This window comes from Epinephelus moara, chromosome 2 (assembly GCF_006386435.1).
Source record: "Epinephelus moara isolate mb chromosome 2, YSFRI_EMoa_1.0, whole genome shotgun sequence".
In the NCBI taxonomy this organism is placed as follows: domain Eukaryota; kingdom Metazoa; phylum Chordata; class Actinopteri; order Perciformes; family Serranidae; genus Epinephelus; species Epinephelus moara.
The window spans coordinates 33,105,758-33,128,865 of record NC_065507.1 but is presented as its reverse complement, the minus strand read 5'-3'; the positions used below and the strand labels follow the sequence as shown (position 1 = coordinate 33,128,865).

Genomic DNA, 23,108 nt, shown 5'->3' with positions numbered 1-23,108 from the left:
GCCACCAGCCTTTCTATTTTTTCAACACGTGTCAAATGTCTTTAGATTTACCAGCTGAGTTGATTGCAGCTCTTCCTTTTTTACAGAGCTATTGCTTAAGATTACAGTAAGATTACCACACTGCCAGGAAATAGCATCAAATACTTTTTTTTCTTCTGTAACATGTCAGTGTTCCCTGTTGAAGTCATTCAATGATCTGCTTTCTAATGCAAATCCAAATGCATTTTTAGGTGTTTTGGACTTGGCGTGCATTGACTGCAGGATTCCTGCTCTGTGCATCTTTCCCTGCTTTTGAATGCCATATCGTCTACTCTCTCTGCCAGCCAGTCAGCTTCCTGCAGCAAAGAAGCCACCTCTGCAGACTTGGGGACATTAATGTCCCCTGTTTGGTCGCCTCTTCCTCTTGGTGTGTTAAAACAAGGATGCCTTTGAGTCTCCCTGCCCAGCTGCACAGCCACATTCACAAGCACAAACACTACCTCCCTGTGTAATCACTTGCTACCCTGAGAAATGACAGAGGGAGTTTAAAAAAGAGGGAAAAATCAGGGTGATAGTGGTGATTTGGGGAACACTGGGGACCCTGGATAAACAAATCTAGGAGGGAGGCACGTGTCAGGATTCAGCAATGTTGTAAGATATCTAACGATTCCTTTTCAGGAACTGATTCTTCTGCCAAGTTCAGGTGATGCCCCAGAAAACTGCATCAAAAAGTGACACTGAGGTGTGGCCTATTTCTTTCTCTCTCTGTTGGTGCTCTGAAAAAAGAACCGCAGATGTCGCTTCCTGGAGTACACTGATGGTGTTCAGATGATTGCTCATCACTATCTCTCTCTAGCTCTCCTCCTCCTTCCTCTATGGGTACTGCATTTGTGTTCACAGTTCTCTCTCTCTCTCTCCTCTCCCCTCCCCCTTGAGCAAGCACACACATACACACAGAAACACACACACATAGAAACTGATGTGAGTTCCCCTATCTGTCAGAGCCAGTTCCTCCATTTAAGATGCTGACTTGTTTATGTTGAAGGGACAAGTGAATGACTTTAGTTAGCTCTTTCACTCTACTTTGAAGCTTGTTCGAGGCTTTTTCTCTCAGCATGTTTGCTTTTTTGTAGGCGACGGGAGCATGAAGTCTGTTTTGTCGCTGATTTGTGGTTGATAGATGTCTTCAGATAGCAGAGAGAGAGAGAGGTTGACCGATACACAGAGAGGTTTGATAAGCAGGGTTTTAGGTGACTGTCGATGAGTGGTAGGTGGGCAGCCCTCAGCCCCAGCAGCTTTCCGTCCTGTGCCCGTTCTAGCTGTCCTGGGCACATAAACACTTAGAGGACACAGAGGAAGAGAAGGAGGAGGAGGAGGAGGAGCAGGGTCAACCATGGAGCTGTAGGGACACGCTCAGATGCCCGTGCGGATCACCAGTGGAGGAGGAGTGCCGCTCAGGAGAAGAGCTCTGCGATGAACAAGACCAAGAGGTAATTAAAAAGAAGAGAGTGAACCAAAACTGAGAGTCTGGTGCACTCAGACCCACTTGCAAACTCAGTTTCTGAGTGAGTATGTGTCAGCAGCAAGTGTGTTGTGTGCAGCGAAGATGTGTGAACCTTGAGGTTATGAGATGCAGTGTGGTTTGTGCAAAGGCTCTTGACAATTCGAAGAGAAATGAGGGCATTTAGATTTATTTTCCGCTTGGTGTGTGTGTGTGTGTGTGTGTGTGTGTGTGTGTGTGTGTGTGTGTGTGTGTGTGTGTGTGTTTTCTGCAACTTATTTAAAGCTAGATAGTGTGCAATGAAAAAAAGAGAGAGTCGTGGTAAGTTGCACATAACACACATACACACTCAGACAGTCACAGCTAATATGTTTGACCTGCATATCAGTTAAGAGTATCAACATCTCACATTATTTGTGTGTACTGCACACAAGCAAGCTCTGACATTTAACAGTTACACGTGCCTGTTCAGTGCTGCCTGCTCACCTTTCCATGGAAATGTGTTCTGCTTTTCTGTTATCTTCAGCTAATCTCAATTTACATGTCACAGTTATGTTTTTTTTTTTTTTTTTGCATTAGATCTTAGATACTGATGAGTATCAACACGTTTAGTGACCCTGTGTTTTTAGTGGTACTTTTTTACTGCTGTAGATGTGACCGCAGCTCTTATCAGATTGCCTGGAATGAAAGGGTTGGGTGCCGAATGTTAAGGTAGTCAGATGCGTGTTGTGTGTGATTTAGCTACCTGAGTTTAAGGTGGACTGCTAGAGAGGCCACATCACTGTGCTTCCCCTTCAGTGGGGAGGTTATCTTACAGTTTGTTTGTATTTTACAATTGGTAACACACATTTCTCAAACTGAGTTCACTTTTTCAGAACTCTCTTCACACAGTCAGTACAACAAAGTCAATGCATTCAGTGACACATCTCTCAAAATCCATGAATTGTTTTATCATTCCAACTCAAAAATTTGCATTCAAGAAAATAAAAGCACAAAAATACATAACAGGAAATTACCTAAAACTAGACTACAATATATGCTCTGTTACATCTATATCTAGAAAAGAAATTTAAAAAATGAAATGCATAAAGCTCTAATTGGGACATACAGCACTGAGCGTTATTTCCTGTGATGACCTCTATAAAAGATGAGGAAAGACAGCAGGTGAGGAAGAATCCAGAAAGTTATTTCCCTGTTAAAAGTTTTTTTGGGAGGGGACTTTCCAAGGACAGAGGCCTCTTTGGTAAATTGTGATTTGCGGTATTGGGCTTTATGAATAAAATTGAATTGAACTGATGCGTGTCCTCTCCCACTCACAGAGTGGTAAACAGCTCATCCTAGGAGGGCTTCACTTTCCCTCACCTTACTCTCCATTCCTCAACCCCACAGAGGAGTTCTTTTCTTTTAAGACCACCAGCCACATGATGTGATATCCCTCTAGGATGCAGATGTCTGGGTGTCTGGACATATCCGCCAGGGATGGATCAGGCATACATAAAGATTCCTTCCCAGTATTGTTGCAAGAGAGGACATAAGGTGTGATATAGATGAGACCTTGTGGCCAAATGCAGAAGACAGGGATTTCTATATCTGTAGCTGTCCTATACAAGAAGTCACTATGTACAGTTTTGTATCACATTACTGGAATTACTTTAGTTTCACTTTGTGCACGTGGAATTACAGAAATCTGCAAAAATAGCGCAACAAAGCCTATTGAAGCACTTTTTAATCATTTCTGTGACATACACTGTAAGGAAGCACAATAACTGCAGTGAAGAAGTTACTTTTGTTGAAATGGAATATTTCAAGGACAATAGCGACACATATTGCAAGGCACCTGTTGTTAGTTTCGTTTGCGTCATTGTGTGATGAGTGTCGCTAGTGTTGCTGTTTTGGTTGCATTTGTGCATTTTGGAATTAAAATTAAAAACAATAAACTGTAAATCAGCAGTTAGGGTTACTGGAATACAAAAGGCGATTGATGACGATGATTACTGTATGGTTTGCTAAGATGTGTGTGTGTGTGTGTGTGTGTGTGTGTGTGTGTGTGTGTGTGTGTGTGTGTGTGTTACATCAAAACATGACAACCTAAATTAACTCATCCTGCTGATTTAAGCAAAGGGAAATAAGAATTACTGATCGGCCAAGTGCTTGTGTGTGTGTGTGTGTGTGTGTGTGTGTGTGTGTGTGTGTGTGTGTGTGTGTGAGATACTGACAGTGTGTGTAGTTGCACAGGTAGCCCATCATTAAATTGTCTAACAAATTCAAGGCTGCAGTCTTAAACAGTCACAACATTTGCTGCCATTTTTCTAATGCTAACTACAGTGGTTGTTACAGTGGCCTTATTGTTGCACCAAAAGGATGAATGGCTCAGTGCAGTAGATGCAGAGGGAACAAGAACGCAGGTTGTGAGAGGGGAGAGAGAAAAAGAGCAGCTCACAAACAAGGCCTTCAAAGGGCCCTGGCTTCAATTAATCAATTAAGGAAAGAAAGAGAGGAATTTGCATATCCCCCCGCCAGTGTGAGAGCGAGAGAGGGAGAAAGGGGAGGGGGGGACTGGATCTGTAGCCAGGAGTCTTGACACGGATGGGAAAGGAGAGTGAGAGGGGGATTTCCAAACAAAAAAAAGGAGAAGCTGTTTCCTGAATGCTTTGAATAGAGCAAGGATGAAGGAAGAGGAAAAAAGTGGGCGAAGAAGTAGTCAGAGAGGAAAAGGAGGTGTGGAAGGTCATCCTAAAACTAAATCAATGATATGACGGACCCAGACCCAAGTTCATTAACACTTAAAGAAGACACTCCTTAGGTTTTTCTCCTCATTGTCATTCACTATCAAGTTTCAGCAGTGATGTGTTTCCATGGATGCAGCGGTACACAGAGGGGGTAGTTACTATGTTGTGTATCTGACTCCTAGGAAAAGGTAAATGCAAATACCCAAACAGTAATTCCTGTTGTGTTCAGATTTGCATGGCAGTCCACCACACGCTGACTCTATTTACCAACAGCTCTCTGACTCTTAAGCTGGCCAGGCTGATTACACAGAAAAGATACCACTGCCTGCTGTGCCGTGCATTACCTGCTCAGTACTCTGGGGGAAATTCCCTGACAGACGTCATGACATGAATAACATTTCCCCATCAGCACTTCTGTTTGTAGTAGCGAGTGTGTCTCCTCATATGTGCGGCCACGATGACAGACAGAGCTGGATTCACTCTGAGTCAAACAGAAAGATGACAAGTTGTAAAGGGCATTGAGATAGGAGAGACATCGATCGGAAGTCAGGAAATTAATTGGCCAACTGTACGATAACAAATTAATCATTTAAGTTTTTTTTTTATTTCTATACATTTACTTCATTAGTTTGCAAATTATTAAAAATAAATGTAAAAGATAAACATGGAGATATTCATACATTTTACAGGACACAATAAAGAGATTAAAATGGGAAATTTGATTCATCAAGCAAAAAAATGTTCCAGCCTCACCTTTAGTTCTGGGACATGTGGTGGTCATTCACACAATCTATGATATTTTTAAATCTTAAAAGGATGTAATAGATTACTCAGTAAAGACTGATAATTAGTTGACAACCTCCAGTCATATATTAATGAGCGCATATGTTTCATTTCTGCATTGGGGGTGACACATAAAACTGGGGGGTGGGGGTCCTCCCTCAGAACATTTTGAGCATCAAACACTTAATTTCCTGCATTCTGGTGATTTTTTGTGTGTCCATTTTGTTCTTTTCGGCCTTAATTTATGGTAGAAATATCTTTAATCTTGTCAAAGTAAAAGTCCTCTGCTACTTTCATGTTTTTGTTGGAGGAGACAAATGTACAGGCTCTAACCATTGAGGGGCATGTGTAACCTGCATCTCCCCTGAAATCTACACCAATGTACATTGAATTTTATGAAGGCACCAGCCTCTAGAGGTGGGAATTGTGGGTTCATCCCTCCTGAGTATGTCAAATGATGTTTAGTTTATACTGTACTTATTTGAAATTTCTAGGAATCAGCCAAATGCTGTTGCACTGTTGTCAGATGAACACCGTCTTAAGGAGCTTAGGGAGAAGAACAAGCTTTAAGCTGCTTAAGTCTTTTTGACATTGTTTACTGGTTGGCTAATTCTCTCAACTAACAGAGAAGACAAGTTAAGTCAGTATTATTTATATAGCCCCAAAAATCCCAAATTACAAATTAGCCTCAAAGGGCTTTACAGTGTGGACAGAACATGACAAACTGAGGGTCTGAGGACAGAGAGACACATTTAATCTTTCAAGTTATCTTAAATCAAGGATATGAAAAACATGTGATGAGATACAAGTTGTGCACTGGGCAGTAGAAGTCTAACAGGTGGCTGAGGTATAGATAAAGTGAACCCAGGAACCTCCATGTGTCGTGAGGCTTACCTATAACGGTAAAACAGCTCACAGTGGTACATACTGTGCTGTTTACTGTTAGTGTTTTGAATGCAGTAGCCAGCTGGTGTAATGAAGCGAAGAGGAGGAGGAGGAGGAGGAGGAGGAGAGGTGGGGTTTTGTTGTCCAGCAGGTTTCCAAACCAGCCATTGGGAGCCAGACTACTGGGATGTAGAGACATAGGGTTGTCACTCACACAACCCTCCAATCCCCCATCAGGGTGTCTGAATTCAGGCATGGCTGATGGGGAGATGTGTGGTGTGACAACTGTGATGGGCTGGATAAAACAGCAGGTACAGGCAGGAGAACAGCTTGTGGTATAAATAGATGAGTTAATGTCATCACATACGCCTGTATGAATCTGTGCATCCATGAGTGTCCATCAGTGTTAGAAGAAGTACTCAGTTATTGTACCTAAGGAAGATTGCAAATATAATGTGTAGAAATACTTTGTTACGAGCAAAAGTCCTGCATTCAATTTTCAAATGTAAAAGTGCAAAAGTATCAGCCTCAGAATATACTTAAAGTCACTAAAACTGAAAGTACTCATTCTGCAGAATGGCCCATTTCAGTATAATGTTTATACTGGATTATAATTATTAATGCAATAATGTGTTTAATGTTAAAGCTGGTAAAAGTGGACCTAATTGTCATTACTTTATGTACTTTACATGCTAAGTAGTCTGTGAATCTCCCCAAGGATCAATAAAGTTTTGTCTTAATCTATAATTTTACATAATAGTTTATTTGTTTATCATATTTTGTAACATTAATCTGATTCCGCAAAGTAAGTAAAGTTATCGAATAAATCTAGTGGAGTAAAAAGTACAATATTTGCCTCTAAAATGTCATTTAAGTAGTGGAAGTATAAAGCAGCAGAAAATGGAAGTACTCAAGTAAAGTACAAGTACTTCAAAATGAATTTAGTTACTTTCCAGCACTGCTGTCCATTTATGTGTTGTACATAAAGCAAAAGGTTTTGTGTGGCTGGAGTGAGTGTGGTTGCACATGTATGTTGAATTATGCTTTATGCTGTGTGTGTGTGTGTGTGTGTGTTGCTGGGGAAATGGACTGTGCTCGCAGACACGCACACATACGCACACACAGGTTAAAAGAAGGGGATGCAGGTCTGGTCATTCAGGGAACTTGTCGCCAGTTCTCTGAACTCAAAGTGTTTCCTGGTATTATCATGACATTAGCTGCATAGAGAGCGACACAGTTTCACAGCATTACACGACACGCACTGTTTCTACATGAGGACAAAAACACTCAAGCATGACAGCTTTGCAACCTTTTTTTTTAAAGGAGACAAACAATAATAGGGTTTCATTTAGACTTAAGCTTTATTTCAAATTTGGCAGGACTAATGCATCAAACCCTTTTCTTCCAACTGAAGCAAAGATACCAGTTTAAATGTAAAAATATACAATCAGGGTCAGTTACTGATTATTGTGAAATACACTCAGACGTTGCTAAACGGAGCCCCTGATGTGAAGAGGAAGCATTAATCGCATCGTGAAACGAACGAGTCTCATTTGTCTTTTTAAGGGCGTTTGAAAAGCCCTTAAAGAGTAAGTCCAGAAAAGAAGTGCTGCTCCCTGACCTTCATTTGTTGAAAGTCACTCAGTATCAGTCCAACTTCACAGATGTGGTCTACATGCTACCTCTGACCCTCTGTCAATCTTTTTACATATGGGTCTGTAAATGGGTGAGTGAGTGATATTTACTTCTTAGACAGTTTTAGAAACATAAGGAGGAAAAACCATTTAGTATTTAACGAGAAGAAAAGAGGAAAATAAACAATTTTGAAAACAATTACAAAAGTGTAAGAGATGATCAGTGTACTAAACAACCATCACACAAGGTGACATTTGCTTTCTGCAGCAGATGTTTGTCTCCTCGACACAGAACTGCAGTAAATAATAGCTTTAGCTACAGTGTATGCCGCAAACGCTGCTGCTCTTTTGTGACTGCATACAGGTGCTGAAAGGAACTGAAAGACAGTACAGTGCAATATTGTACTTTTTCAGCCTGACTTTCACATTTTTAGTGTAAACTGTTTAAAAGCAAGCATTAAAACTACAAAGGCAATGGCCAAGTATTGGTAACTTAGACCAGAAATGTCCAAGTTCTCAAAAAAGTTGTCTTAAATTTAAAACCACTTAATAAACACAGCAGTGTTGCTATGTTTTTACAATTCATTCTTTAAGATTCAAGGACTTACAGTAGTCACTATAATTGTACATACCCTATTAATTAGGCCTACTGTAAAGTTCCAAAGAGTGTGTGTGACCAAACAAATATGCATCAAAACTCTTCAACAAAAAGCTTTTGAAAGCACAGAGCAAGTAGAAATACAGTCCACCTGTCTGCAGCAGGGCCAGTTCTTCTTTCTTCTGAAACCTGCAGCACTTACAACTGGACAAAATGTCTGTGCAAGTACAAGTGTTTAAGCTCTTTGGCAAATAATGAACACTTTCTGGACTGTTTTACCACTATACGTCTGCCAGGCAGTTTCAGGTGGAGAAATACAGAGCGCTACTCAGTTGTTTGCAGTTGTTCTGGCAGTGCGTGATGGTTCAGACAGCTGCAGCGCTGTAGAACAGCTTATCAGATGAAGGGAGCTGCATTTCCTCAGATGCTGACCTGCACTACCTCACCACACTCTGCTGAACTTATTTCTAGGTTACCTATACACTCTCTCTCTATCTCTCTCTCTCTCTCTATCTATCTATCTCTCTCAGGAAGTCCAGTGAGAGCAGGAACGTGGTCCAGCGGCGGAGGTATACATGTCCCAGTCCTCAGGACATCACCCGCGCCCTGCAGAGCCCCAGCTCTGCTCCCAGCGCCAGTGCTGCCAGCCTGGATGAGCTCATACAGCGCTGCCTGAACTGCTTTGGTCAGTCTCTGTTCCTACGTGTTGGCATGCGTTCCCAAAGTTTGTCATGTGTCTTTACTTTTGATCACAGCCAGGTTATATAAATGAGGGATGAGGGAGGGGGGGGGGGGGGGGGATCCAGGGTGAGAGAGACTGACAGGGAGGGAGGGAGGGAGACAAAGGGCAGTCTCATACAATCAAGCTTTGTTCTGCTGAGCTCCAGTGGCCAACTAGCTATTCCCATGCAATGCTAAACTATACAAATGTCTCTGCTCTCCACCTCTCTTTCATTGATCTCAGTCTCTTCCTTGATCAGTTCATCCAAATCATGTCTATCCAAAAATAATGTTCTGGTTAATCTGGATAATCAAACATTTTGTAGGGAACATTTTTAATCCAAGGTGATAAATTATTATTATCATTATTATTATTATTGTTAGTATACTTATTTTCTTAATGTTTGTCTTTACCCTTGTTTTTTTAAAGATAGCTATTCCCCTAAGTTCATACTGTCTTTCTCTAATTTCAAACAGCCTCTAAATTAGGGAGCGTATTATTTTTTGTTTTATACATTATCAAAGATGTATCTCATACAATAAGCAAAAGGCAGGAAAAACACCCACAGCAGGTTGTTATTTCATCGCAAGTTTAACATGATCTGATACTTACACATGCAGGAAATTTAAGAATGTCCAATCTTCCTAAGCTGCATGTCTCGGAGGTGTGATAGAAAGACAAAGTACTTGGAGAAAAAAAACAATATGAAAATGTAAAACCCACTTAAAAGAAATAGACTGACTGAAATGACCCAAAATGAACTGAACTGCCTGACCTCTGAACCACCGTGCAGCCCATAATTTTTTGTTGTTGTTTTTAACCACATTAATCCCGTGCTGCTGTGTATTGGTTGCAGATTCAGAGGGGAAGCTTTCCAGCCCCAGAGGGTCCCAGCTGGTCCACATGACTCTCATGATGCACAGTTGGGTCGTGCCTTCTCAGATGTTCGCCCAGAAACTTCTCACCCTATATCCTCCACTGTCACTCAGTGCAGCACTCTGGTCCCATCGGTGCACTGCTCCCAATCACATGTCCACGTTCATTAATCAGATCAGCAAACAGGCATAGCTTTGTTTTGCACTCATTGTCGGCAAAGCAGATTTGAAGTATATATCCCTGCTGGTGTTTAGTTTAATGTTGTGCCATATCTGCGCAGTGTGTTTAGATCCTTGACTCTGTTTCTCACTTATAAGGATTGTCCCTCAGACAAGAGAGGAGTGAGGCGGACACAGATCTGCCACCTTATCAGGTGAGTAGGGGCACCAGGAACATGAGCATGCTGTAGGACAAACTGCGACAGAAATGGTTATCCTGCTCTATTTCCGGGTTGTAAGCATATTTTCTGTCCTGCTTCGTGGCAAGGCAGTGGATCAGCCAGTTCCCAGCGGTATTCGAGGCAGACCCCCTCCTGGAGCAGACAATGGGGGACCTGTGGGAGCTGGTCCGGTCAGACGGAGAGGAGACGCACTCGCAGCTCATCGACACTTCCTGCTTGTGAGCCATGTTGTGATTTGATTCAACATCATGCCCTGGAGGGATTATAGTTTGCTTATTTGGCTACAACTCAAACAAGTTTTCCTACAAATGGAAAATTGAGTTTTTATATAAATAGAAAAAATGTCCTTTTTCTGACCTGTTGCCTGGCTTTCTTTTCCTAGAAGCCCTCATGTGAACATATTCCAAGCACCCTCACCCTCTGTGAAGAAGAGGAAGGTGTCTTTGATCTTCGACCACATGGAGCCAGATGAGATGGCCGAGCACCTCAGCTACCTGGAGTTTAAGAACTTCTGTAACGTTTCAGTAAGTTCAGTGAACAACTTCTCACTAGTTGCTGTTCTCACTCTGCTTAATGAGGACTCGACATGTTGCCATGGCTTGTAGAAATGTTGCTCAAACACTGACAATAGGTCAAAGTGCATACAATGAAGATTTAATAATGCTTAACTGACCAAATACCAATAAAATGCCAAATGTCATAAAATATATCATATAATTGCTGCCGTGCTGTAGACAGTTTAATGGCAACATCTTCCATGGATGTCCTTTGAAAATTTCTTTGGCATCAGTAATAAAACTTTTTTTGGAACAACTTTTGAGTTGCACGATTGTGGGAAATCCCTTTGGGTGATGAGTAATATCTACAGCAGTATAAGTAGTTAACTTAGTGTTTTGATAAACCGAAGCATTTCATCTGCAAGATCCAATGGACAGAGTTGCAGAGCACCTACATTTTATCAAGGCTTACTTAGTTACACATAATTAAGAGCAACCGCTTTGAGTGACAGGTTGTCTGCCAATAGCATCCTCGGCTTCCCGGACAGATTCACCCCTTGCTCTTCCAAACAAGAGTTCACAAACCAATGGGTCTATGGTCCTCTTCCACGCATGGATGTATAAAGAGAACTGGATACAGTGCTGGAGACGAGTCCCTGTTCATCCCTGTGAAAGTTGCTCAGTAGTGCATGAAGCCAGAAAAGCTAAATTTCCATGGTATAAATTACGCTGATCTTCTGCATTGCGGGGCCCATAGAGCAAGAGCATTAGAGACTTCTGCTAGCCAAGCAACTAACTTCAGATTTAGTGCTCCGCTAACTTGAATGGGGATAAAAATAATTTAATCATGCGGCTCCTCTAAACTTTCAAAATGTTATCGGACCAAATGAATCAAATCCCGATAGTAAAACAAGTAATTTCGTGGGGGTTGTGACTGATTTACAGTCACGTCTTTCACAATATAAGCCTATGAGGAAAAGTCTTTTTGGACCACGTGGCGTCATGTGATGGACCCGGAAGTTGTAATTCCATTTTTGGCCACTATGTAAAATTGGCTTCAAAGCAAGGCACTGTTTCAGGGGTCTTGCCCCATGTTGCTCTACCAGAGCACAGAATAGACAAACCTAAAACTGACTCTACATAGGTCCATTTGCGTCCGCCATCTTAGTTCCTACACATCTCAGACTCAGACTCTTTTTTTTCTTTCAGTAGAGAAGTAAAATATGATCAGCTCTTGCAATCATCTGGTGACAGATTTCCACCCTGCTTGAACACCTGAGTGAAACAGTGCTTAAGTTGTTACCTGCCTGACCACTGCAATCTTATTGGCCAGTTCCTGGACTACCGCAGCTACGTGGTGCGAGGCTCAGTGAGGGACAACCCTGCTCTGGAGAGGTCGGTCATGATGTGTAACGGAGTCTCCCAGTGGGTCCAGCTGATGATCCTCAGTAGACACACGGCCCAGCAGAGAGCCCAGGTCTTCACTAAGTTCATTCATGTGGCTCAGGTAATCTAACTGAGGGATCAAACATCACAAAAACTAAGCTAAGCAGCTCAGAGGGATTTTTGTTTGGCTGCCAATATCTGGACTTGTTTGTTTTTCGTGGAAAGGAATTTATGTGCTGTCACTCTGCTCTTTCCTCTACAGAAACTTCGAGCTTTGCAAAACTTTAACACTCTAATGGCAGTGACTGGAGGCCTCTGTCACAGCTCAATCTCCCGCCTCAAAGACACCTCTAACCTGCTGCCTCCTGACATCACTAAGGTATTTCAGATATTACACATATCCATGAGTCAGTCGGGTAATGACTACCTCACTACAAAGATACAGAGATGAAGCTTTTCTTTCTTGAGTCATTCTCCTTCTTGGACTTTTTTTGGGCTTCGGTGTCTCTGTGTCATAGTCATTTTTTTAACCAAGAAAATTATTTTGTCACCTCTACCTTCTCTGACTGTGAAGATATATCTATATATATTTTAGCCTTACTGTTAAACTAGTACAGCATGTGTGCAAGTCTCAGAAATCAATTTAACTTGTAACATAAGGGAGAGGAATAATAATAACAGTGTAGGTGACATTTAAACACTTGTTTCCTTTTGGAGGACAGTACTTATAACTCTCCTCTTCATGTTTCTAAGTCTTGTCCCACTGAAAAATCTGATGGATTGATCTTGCTTTAAAGAAATCTAGGAACTCAAAGTAAATATAACTATTAGTCTTAATTTCGTTTACTTTATATCTAAATGTTAAGTTAAAATTTGTTGTATTTACTTAACTTTTTGAAGTTGTTGCAATTTAAAAATTACGTTAACTTGTTCTCTCTTAGTGTTAGCAACTTAAGTAAACCAAGTTAGTCTGACTTAACTGAAGAGTTGTATTAACTCAATAGAAGTTAGGAAACTGATTGCCTTAGATAAATAAACTCAGCAAAGAATGATTATTTCACAGGTTATTTTTCATTTTAACAAAATGCCATTCTGAACATCTTAAGACGAGGCCAGTGGAAACAATGGAACTCCACAATCCGGACAGTCTACTTTGATATATGGTTGGTTGGCAACGTTCCATCATACTATAGATATCATGCATATGCTTTGAAGTAAAATAAACAAGACTACATTGTAGGTGTTAACATGGTGATATCTATATCTCTATTGTGCTGATTGCCACGTTTGTATATTCTTAAATATGTTACCAAACCTGAACACAAAATACATATTTTACAGGCATATTTATCTCAGGCAATCAGTTTACTAACTTCTACTGAGTAAACACAACTGTTCAGTTAAGTCAGACGAACTCAGTTTACTTGAGTTGCTAACACTGAGAAACAACAAGGTAGTCACTTGTCATTCTTAACTTGCAACAACTTCTCAAAATGAAGGAATTAAAACTCAGTTTTAACTAAACTTAACAATTAGACATATTTTAAACCTAATTCAAGACCAACAGTTTTATTTACTTACCTTTTTTAAGGCAATCTGGTTCCTAGATTGTTTGTTTTGTTGTTGTTGTTTTTTAAGTAAGATCAACTTGTCAGATTTTACGGTGTACATTGTTACAAAAAATGACACCACTGATCCCATTAAACGCATAATTTAATTCAGTTCAATGCAAGGCAACAACTATGTTTTCAAACTCGTTGGCTATGTGAACATTGCTCACATGATCCAAATTTACTGTTTATGGGCTCAAACAATAAAGTAGGGTCGCCTGAAAATGTTGGAACATTTTTGTTTTTTATGTATTGACATCAAATTTTTGGACCAAATGTTCTTATTAGTTTACTTAAATTTTTGTTTTTATTTTTATTGCTACACTTGAGTCTTAATAACTAACTACAGAGACACATGACAGTCTCATTTATCATAACTCTCTTGATCTTTATCTTCTCTCAGGCCCTGAGTGAGATGACAGAGCTGCTCTCCTCGCGGAGCAACTACATCAACTACCGGCGGGTTTATAATGAGTGCAGTGGCTTCAAGGTGCCCATCCTTGGGGTCCACCTGAAGGATCTGATCTCGCTGAATGAGGCCCTGCCGGACTACATCGACGATGACAAGATCAACCTGAGCAAGCTGCAGCACCTGTACAGCAACATCAATGACCTGTTGGCCATTCACACCTGCACGCCGCCCTTTGAGGCCAACAAGGACCTTCTGCATCTGCTCACGGTACGAGACAGAAACCAGGAGATGATTTCTGACAATTCAGATGAAAAGATTCCACGAGGAACATCTTAAATTATGATCTTTTAATGCTTCAGCTCTCCTTAGATTTATACTACACTGAGGATGAGATATATGAACTTTCATACACCAAGGAACCGAAGAACACCAAGATCCAGGTCAGTAGAGCTACATACTCTCTTTGAAGTTGAGCTCTATCTAACTCCATCAGACTCACACTTGTTTCAGCCTCTTTTCACAAGAGGAGGGACATTTGTGTGCTCTCTGTGGGTGTAACATCTTCTTCAAAACAAAAGCACAGACTCGGTGCTGAAATACATCAAACTCAGCCACATCAAAGCGCTGTACGTTAGGGAAGCATGTTATGTGGTGGGTGTGCTCTCTTTTGTCTTGTTTCTCACATGTGCAGTCCTTCGTGTCTCATCACTGCATCTATCGGTCCACAGCCTGTAGCTCCAGTTAAACCGCCTGCAGTGGCAGAGTGGGGTTCAGGGGTCACCCCCAGGCTCGACCCTGACACCATATCTAAACACGTCAAACAGATGGTGGATGTGAGTATGTGACACTGCAACAACCTTCTGTCTTTCACTTCCTTATTACTCGGCAGGCTAAAGCAGAACTAACCAACTGCTCCCTGTCAAGTGCAACTGAACGTCTGATTGCTCTGTTGCCCCCTGCAGTCCATAATGAAAAATTACGACCAGAACCAGGATGGTTACATTTCTCTGGAGGACTTTGAGAAAATAGCAGCCAACTTCCCCTTCTCCTTCTGCACTCATGAAACTGACAGGTGAGGAAGCTGCAACACGCACAAAGGCCTCTCGCCATGACGTGGCTGCAAAGACAAAGAAATAACAAGATGTTGAATGGTTTATGAAAACCTCAACTCAGTTACTCACTTTGGTTGTTGCACTTTGGAAAATTTTCTGCTCAGGGAGGGACAAATCAGCCGTGAGGAAATCACCTCTTACTTCATGAGGGGAATGTCTATATGTGCCAAGCTGGGCTTCAACTTCAATGCACATAACTTCCATGAAACCACGTATAAACGGCCAACGTTTTGTGAGACTTGTGGAGGCTTTGTAAGTATCCACTGCATCCATGTTTGTTTTTAATACAAATGGCCAATCAAACTGCAATGTCACATGTGTTTTGTCTGTCCTCCTGTAGCTGTGGGGAGTCATCAAACAGGGCTACCATTGTAAAGGTAAGATCGCAATCCACATCATTTCGCCCTTCATCAAAGTGTAACCAGGTTTTGAGATATCTGTGTTTGAAATTTCTGCAGCCACCTGCAATCCAACCAGAAAAATGTTGGCATTGTATGTTTCTGTAAACCAAAGATATGTTACATTTGCACGTACTTATGTAGTGGATATGCTGAAACTTTAGGTTTTAACATAACACTGTGGTTAACGTGTGATTATGTTTAGGTACAAAGACCACTTGGGTATGAGTAAGAAAACATCATGTTTTGGCTTAAAATATGTGGTTTTGGGGTCACAATCCCAGCAGGAAATGCAGACAGGTCTCAGTAAATAACATTAGTTTTTTTTGCCGCTATCCCAGCAGGAAAAGCAAAGATGTTTCAGTAAAAGAACAACCGATATTCATGCCACAAGTCCAGCAAGAAAAGCAGCAATGGTTCAGTAAAAACCAACCAATTTCCATGCCACTATCTCAGCAGAACAAGCAGTGTTGAAGATTTTTGTGTCACTATCTCATGAGGACAGGCGGCAACGTCTTACCAAAAAACCAATTCCAGCAGGAAACGCAGCAATTATCTTGGTAAAAAACAACCCTTTTTTTTTTTGCCACAATCCTGCAGGAAGAGCAGTGATGTCTCAGTACAACAACCGCTCTTCATGTCACTATCTCACAGGAAATGCAATGGGGTCTTGTGCCACTTTCCCTGCTGAAAAAACAGCAACTGGTCGCTACAAAACACCCATGTTTGGTGTTGTTTGTTGGTTTCGAACAGTGGTCCACTTGATAGGCGTTTCATCCAGGTGACGAGCCATCCACTGTTCTCTTCACCTCCTGATGACACAGTCAGCTCATTTATTATGTCACTTTGGAAATGTTGATATGATTAATATGACACATGCAAATGTAACATACTTGTGGTTTGCAGAAACGCACAACGCCAACATTTTCCTCTGGCGACTGGACTGTCTCTTGTAATGTAAAAGTAGCTCAAAGCATTTAATCAACAGACCTTTAGTAATTTGAGTGAGCTGATGTTTAAGTAGTAGTGCTTCTTTAAAGTCTTAGAATGTTTTTCTGTCTCTCAGACTGTGGGATAAACTGTCACAGACACTGTAGAGATCTGGTGGGGATGGAGTGCTTGAAGAAACACAAAAACACAACTGGGTCCTGTCCGTGCACTCCGGCACCTGACTCAAAAACCAAGGGCAACAGCTGGAGTACGTCCTTTCTCCATCACAATGCCACAACAATATTCCCTGCCTATAAAATGACCTTGAACCCAGTTCACTGATGTCTTATTGCTCCCTCTCAGGTTCAGAGGAGGAGACCTTTGTTTTCCCGCAAGGTGAAGAGACAGAAAATAACCAGGGCACCCCTCCTTGGAAAAATAACAGCGGTGATTCGACGCTGTCGGACCGCTCCACTCAGACAGATCCTGGAGTGTGGACGCCTGAGAAAAAGGACAAGAGGGGAAACCACCACAACTTACTCGTGCACGCATCTCCAGACAGAAGGGTAAGACAGGACGAGTCCCTGCAAGACGATTATATAGTAGGACAGAGTTTCTCAACCTTTTCTGTTTTTTGCTCTTATGGGACAATCGATTAAAGCCTGTATGTGTAGAATTTCTGTGTGATTATTGCATCTCTTATTCTGATAGTTCGTTCTGAAGTTGTGATAACATTTCTTAGAAAATGTAAAATTCTACACACTGTGGCTATGTTGTTTTGCAGCTCTTTACTTTTTTTAAAGCTCCTACACAGGTGTCTTCACTTGACCCCGACTTGAAATGACCTCCTTTTCAAAAAGCAAATCTGTTTCATTTACAATAGAGAACTGAGAAAAGTCACCTCTGTTAACTCAGATAAGGTACAGAGCCCACAGTTCTGGTTTTACAGAGCTTTAAAGTACAAAGGAGGTGAAGGGAATTCTGATTTTGCTTATAAAAGAACTCAAGACTTAGATTTGACGAATTCAAAAATTGAAAAGCAACATCTCTCTTTAGAAACACGTTTTACTCAGGATAACCCACAGAGCTGTCAGCTGTTTTTAAATGACTGTTTTCTTTTAAAGGGACATTAGACCCCAAAATGAAAAATACATATTTTTCCTCTTACTTGTAATGCTCTATATCGAGTTAGAGCTTGTAGTGCTCAAAATGCCAAAAAAAAAAAAACATTCGAAAAACTCAACAGCAATGTCTCTTTCCAGAAATCATGCCACGGTTACTCAAGATAATCCACAGACCTTGTTCTGAGCAGTTTCATGTAGGAACTATTTTCTTTCCGCCAACCAAATCACCGCATAGAAGGAAGTGTGCATCTACTCAGGGATGAGAGGCTCGGGCTCGTGACAGCGCAAGATGTAAACATTTGCCTCCTCTTCAGCTGAGCTGTAATGTAAGCTAGCTCAGTGGTGCTAGGTGAGCTAGCAGTAGATGCATGCTTACTTCTGTACGGTGATATGGTTGGCAGGTGTGGTTCGGTAGTAAGAAAATAGTTCCTATAACAAACTGCTCACAGCAAAGTCTGTGGATTATTTTACGTAACCACGTCATGATTTCTGGAAAGAGATGTTGCTGTTGAGTTTTTCTAATGTTTTTTTTTTGTGTGTCTGTGCATTGAGCACCACAAGCTGAGTGCCATCTAGTTCCATTATATGGGAGAGAAGGCAGACATCTCTACGGCTGATATCTCCAACACTTGGCAACTCACACTAAAACAATCTAGATTGATAAATAGCACTACAGTAAAAGAAAAAAATGTATTTTTGATTTTGGGGTGGAGGCGGCACGGTGGTGTGGTGGTTAGCACCGTTGCCCCACAGCAAGAGGGCCCCCAGCTCGATCCCAGACGCGGGAGCCACCCCCCGCGCGGTCTGTCTCTATGTGTCAGCCCTGCGATAGTCTGGCGATCTGTCCAGGGTGTACCCTGCTCCCCCCCGCCTCCCCATGTCAGCTGGGATAGGCTCCAGCCTCCCCGCGACCCCCAAGAGGATGAAGCGGTTAGAAGATGGATGGATGGATGGATGGATTTTGGGGTGATCTGTCTCAGAACATACTTTCTCTGCAGATAAAAAAAAAAACTTTGCATGGCTCTTTACCATTAGTGTGAAGTCAGACTTTATATAAGTTTTCCCATTAGAAATGAAAAGGTTTTTTAACAATAAAATATTGTTTCTGAAATAGAGAACTTCAGAATTTTGTTGATGTTAAATTTGTCATGTCTGTTTTCCAGGTCAACACACTGCCACAGAGAGCCCGAGGCTGCTCCATGCCTGTTTCCTTCTTGCAGGAGAAGATGGAGGAGCTGCATCTCTACAAAGACAAGAGCAGAGAGCCGGACTGAGCGCTCCATCTTCTGACATTTCCCCCTCATGGACAAAAAACATCCAGACACCACCAAGTCTCTGTCAAAACTGTGTCTGACTGGTGTTGAACTGATGAGATTTTACTGGCCATTCACATCAGAATGCCAGGAATTATATGTATGGACTCCATCCTGTTTTAAGTGTGGTTATGAAACGCTTTTATTATTTTATTTTGTCAGTCTTGTTAGTTTGGCAAAGTGTTTAGGCTTCAAACATCAATTGTCGTTCTGTAATTTATGAACACCTCATTTTGTTTCTAGAATAGGTGCCTTGGTTCTCTGGTGCTAAGATTCAACTCCAATCCATACGATCATTTATGGCAACAGACATAAGATTTTCCTGATCATATTTACATATAACAAAATGCAGGGTGGGAAATTAACACTAACCTTGTGGTGGCGAAAAGGCTGAGAAATACTTGACCCCTAAGATCATGGTAGAAGCAACAACAATTCTGGTCAATTTCAACTTTGGCAGCTATATGAAAACTCTGCTCATGAATCTGGACAGTAAGGTGGCAAAACATTTTTAGACTACTATTAGTTTGGCTTTGATGTGATGTGATGTGAAGATATATGCATGAGACAATTTATCAACCAGTAGATATTCTTATACCATTCATGGAGGTATCTATGCCTTTAAAGGGATATTTCAGATCTTTTGACATGGGGTTGTATGAGGCAGTTATACATAGTCAGTGTATTACATACAGTAGATGTCAGTCAGCAAACTCTCAGTTTGGAGAAGCAGGCTGGAGTCGGACACAGAAGCTAAGCAATGTACTGCTGTGGAGAGGTCAGCAACAAAACATAATTGTAGCCACCTAAAGAAGTCATTAAGTTTGGGTATATGCTATTTTGAAAATATTTCCATTGCTTTACCTTGCTGCCAGACAGCGTTTCTGACTGTGAACTGATGGTATTGTATTAATCTCTGCGAACAAGACACCGCTGAACACAGGCGCTGCTGATCTACAGCAGCTTCACTCAATTTATTTGTTTGTATTATTGTGTGACTTTGCTGTATAATAGGGTTCATTCAAATTCACTTAGGTCAAACAATAAAACTAACTAACTGATTGAGGCAGCGATAGACCAGCAACTCTGTTCAGCAAGCCAAAATGACTGTTTTTGACAAAAGCATGGATGGTAAATGAAACCATGTCAGCTTCCCCGTCAGAACAGGCTGTCTGGTGGCGAGATTAAGTGCTGAAATACTCCAAATATTGCGTACTGTTTTTTTCAAGTTGGACTTTTTATGGCCAAAATACATTTTGTTGTTTCCCCCATCTACAGCAGTATATTGCTTCACTTCAGCGTTGGTACTTCATCTCCATCTACTGTAGGTAATACAGTGACTACAGACAAGTACCTCACACAGCTCCATTTAAAAAAAATATCCAAACTATCCCTTTAATATCTCTAGTTATATTAGGCAACCATTTTGCAAATCACTGAAGCCTTCCTAATGGCAATATTGGATTAACTGAATTTTTTACATGATTAACTACTTTGTCATTTTCACCTGGTCAGAAAATGTTTATCAATATTTATATTGCTACCGCAATGTAAAACTACATATTGTGATATCAGACTTTGTCCATATCGCCAAACCGTTTAGTTAGTAAATAGTGAAAAGAGGTGGTTAAGTCTGATCCATAAACAAATGCAACAAGCAGTGGAGAATGTTTATTTCCTGCCCTGACTTTCAAATTTCTCCAACAGTTCATTCAAGGTTCAACAGGACTGCACAGGAAATTATACGTATGCTACAAAATTGACAGGTTTTTTTTTTAGCTAAATGCTTCCTTGTTTTGTCCACAATGTCAATCTTGTTGAAAATAAGAAAGATACAAATCACTCAGTATGTGTTGTGTCTGACTTTACTTACTGGCAGCAAACAAAAGATATTAACATCTCCAGGCGTATACAATTGCATTTATTGTATAAAGACAAGACAGCTCAGGATAACTGGTCAGATTTTCATTTTCAGGTAGAAAAAAAATGAGTTTGACATCTGGATTTATCTACTGGACTCAATGAACAGCAATCACAACGGGATAAAAAAAAACTGCACATACATCTACTCAAAAGTGGCAAAATATTCTTCTCAATCAAAGACTGGATTAACGTTTAAATACTACAGTATCAACACCTATTAAAAAAATGTTCCTTAATGTTTGAATTCTATTGGGAGTAAATAAAATGTGCTCACTCAAAAACTGAAAAATAAAGAGCAAGACAGAGGAAAGGGTTGTGAATGTAAAAAGCATGCATTTTGTTCTTTGTTAAGCTTCTCAAAACAAGCAAAAGTATTCAGGCCTTGCAGTATTTTTCCTGCCTTGTCATGTTTTCACACTATGCATCCTATAAAATATACAATAACCTCTTCAATCTGTAGGAAATGTGGAGTTTGCAGATCAACATACATCCACATTAAATGCATAATAGATAACATTCATTAAATGTTTTGATATCTATCATCTACCACCTCACGGTCACTGCTTAGAGTAAGACTTCATTCAGTTAAAAAAAACCTGAAAGGACAACAAACTGTATACAGTTTATGTGTACATGATGAGGGATGAAGACTACGGTGTTAACCCAGACAGAGACAGTTATGGTTGGGACTTAATGTGAGACTGTACAAAAATCGATTTGCCTTCGAGGTCAGAGTGTTTAGGACACAGGTGGATGCAGGTGCAGATACAAAGCGAAGCTACTGGGAACCAGAAGATGAGCCTTGGCTGCCCTGTCCAGGGTAGCTGCCATACTGGCTGTAATACTGGTTCCACTGGTTCTGGTTCTGGTAGTACTGCTGCCACTGCTGCGCATACTGGAGGGAGAAATAGAAAGCAAGCAGTGAGAACATGTTTACATTTTTTTTTTTTTTAAACATCCCCCAAACTGACCCTGTATTTATACTTTTGCACCTCCTTATGGCACAGTGGATCATTTTCAGAAGATGGAATACTTCACCCCAAGGCCATCTCATGAGCGTCACACAATTAACACCTCCTGCACAATTTTAAGTGGCTTCAAAAAGTTTGTGGTTTTTCTCCTTTGTGCAGGACAGTGGCTGTGGTGGTTCACATTTATATCTGTACATTTGTCTTGCAATATCAATTGAACTCTACTAGTAACCTAGCACAGGTCCAATCCCACTGACAGCTTCCTCTTACGCTTGATTTTCAAATGTGTGTAAGAGGCAGTGTTTGAAAAGTTGATGACTACCTGCTGATATTGCTGGTTGTAGCTCTGTTGCTGCTGCTGCTGCTGCTGCTGCTGCTGTTGTGGCTGCTGCGGCTGTTGCTGGTGGTGGTTGTATGTCTGTGCAGCGGCAGGTGCCTGGCTGTAGCTCTGGCTGTAGCCTGGGTACTGACTGTAGTTGCCATAGTAATTCTGGCTGTAGCTGCCCTGGTTGTACCCTTGACTGTAGCTCGGGCTGTAGCTCTGGGAGGTGAACCAAGACATGAAGGAGAACACATTAATTTTTTGTATTTATTTTAGTTTGTTTTCCTCAAACTTCATACTTAAAGGTCATGTTATTTACCTGGTTGTATGCTCCCTTGCTGTAAGGAGCCGGGCGGTTGTAGCTTCCACCTGACTGCTGGCTGCGGTTATATCCACTGCGTGCATCAGAGCCTCCATCACGGTAGCTGTTGCCCCAACGGTTCTGGCTATAGCTGCCACGATTGTAGCCTGCCAAGAAAACAAAAATTATGGCAATATACACCACTTTACTGCAAACGACATACTAGCCTTAGTTTTGCTTATGTATTATTACGTTTAAATCACAGAATACAGCAAGCGATCATACTATGGCTTTAAAAAAAAATCTAGATAAATACAACGTATGAGGTATGCCGACAGTTCCGCTCACCTCCTCTGTATCCACTGCCTCCGTCTCCACTGCGGTTCTGGTAGCCACCGCGGGACCCATCACGGTTGTCATACCGCTGGAAGCTACCTCCACCGCGGCCACGGAACCCGCCCTGCCTGTTGTCAAAGCGTTTCTCGGGGGGTGGGCCAGCCTTGCGGCCCTCCTCATTGTATTGCTTCAGCAGGCTTTCAGCCTCGTCGCGCTGCAGCTCAATGAACGTCACTGCCTCCAGGAAGTCGCAAGCCTCAGGGAGAGTAAAGTTGGCTTGGAGAGTGACAGAGGTGACCACAGGATGAGGAGAGAGAGACAGCCCATCCAGCAAAAGATGGATGGAGAGGCAGAGAGAGAAAGAGAG

General features: G+C 41.4%; 2 protein-coding genes across 3 annotated transcripts in view; one reads left to right on the top strand and one right to left on the bottom strand.

The window, feature by feature from the left end:
- Positions 1–996: 996 nt before the first annotated feature.
- rasgrp4 (RAS guanyl releasing protein 4) lies at positions 997–21,139 on the top strand. Of its 2 annotated transcripts, none has more exons than XM_050057221.1 (17): positions 997–1,469; positions 8,640–8,794; positions 9,687–9,798; positions 10,017–10,079; positions 10,193–10,324; positions 10,489–10,630; positions 11,937–12,110; positions 12,252–12,368; positions 14,003–14,278; positions 14,381–14,451; positions 14,703–14,844; positions 14,974–15,083; positions 15,228–15,375; positions 15,464–15,500; positions 16,588–16,719; positions 16,815–17,017; positions 18,739–21,139. In XM_050057221.1, the coding sequence occupies exons 1-17, from the start codon at positions 1,453–1,455 to the stop codon at positions 18,847–18,849; spliced, it is 2,142 nt and encodes a 713-aa protein (XP_049913178.1). In that variant the 5' UTR covers positions 997–1,452; the 3' UTR covers positions 18,850–21,139. The 2 variants fall into 2 exon arrangements, with proteins under 2 accessions (XP_049913178.1, XP_049913187.1); XM_050057230.1 differs by having other exon boundaries at positions 14,371–14,451; positions 14,740–14,844.
- Positions 20,789–23,108, bottom strand: part of hnrnpul1 (heterogeneous nuclear ribonucleoprotein U-like 1) — a 15,594-nt gene continuing 13,274 nt past the window's right edge. The window contains exons 13-16 of the mRNA XM_050057210.1: positions 22,754–23,017; positions 22,424–22,572; positions 22,105–22,323; positions 20,789–21,706 (exon numbers count right to left, since the gene is read on the bottom strand). Of these exons, the coding sequence (XP_049913167.1) occupies positions 21,590–21,706; positions 22,105–22,323; positions 22,424–22,572; positions 22,754–23,017 (749 nt within the window). The 3' untranslated portion in view covers positions 20,789–21,589. The remainder of the gene's footprint in view (positions 21,707–22,104; positions 22,324–22,423; positions 22,573–22,753; positions 23,018–23,108) is intronic.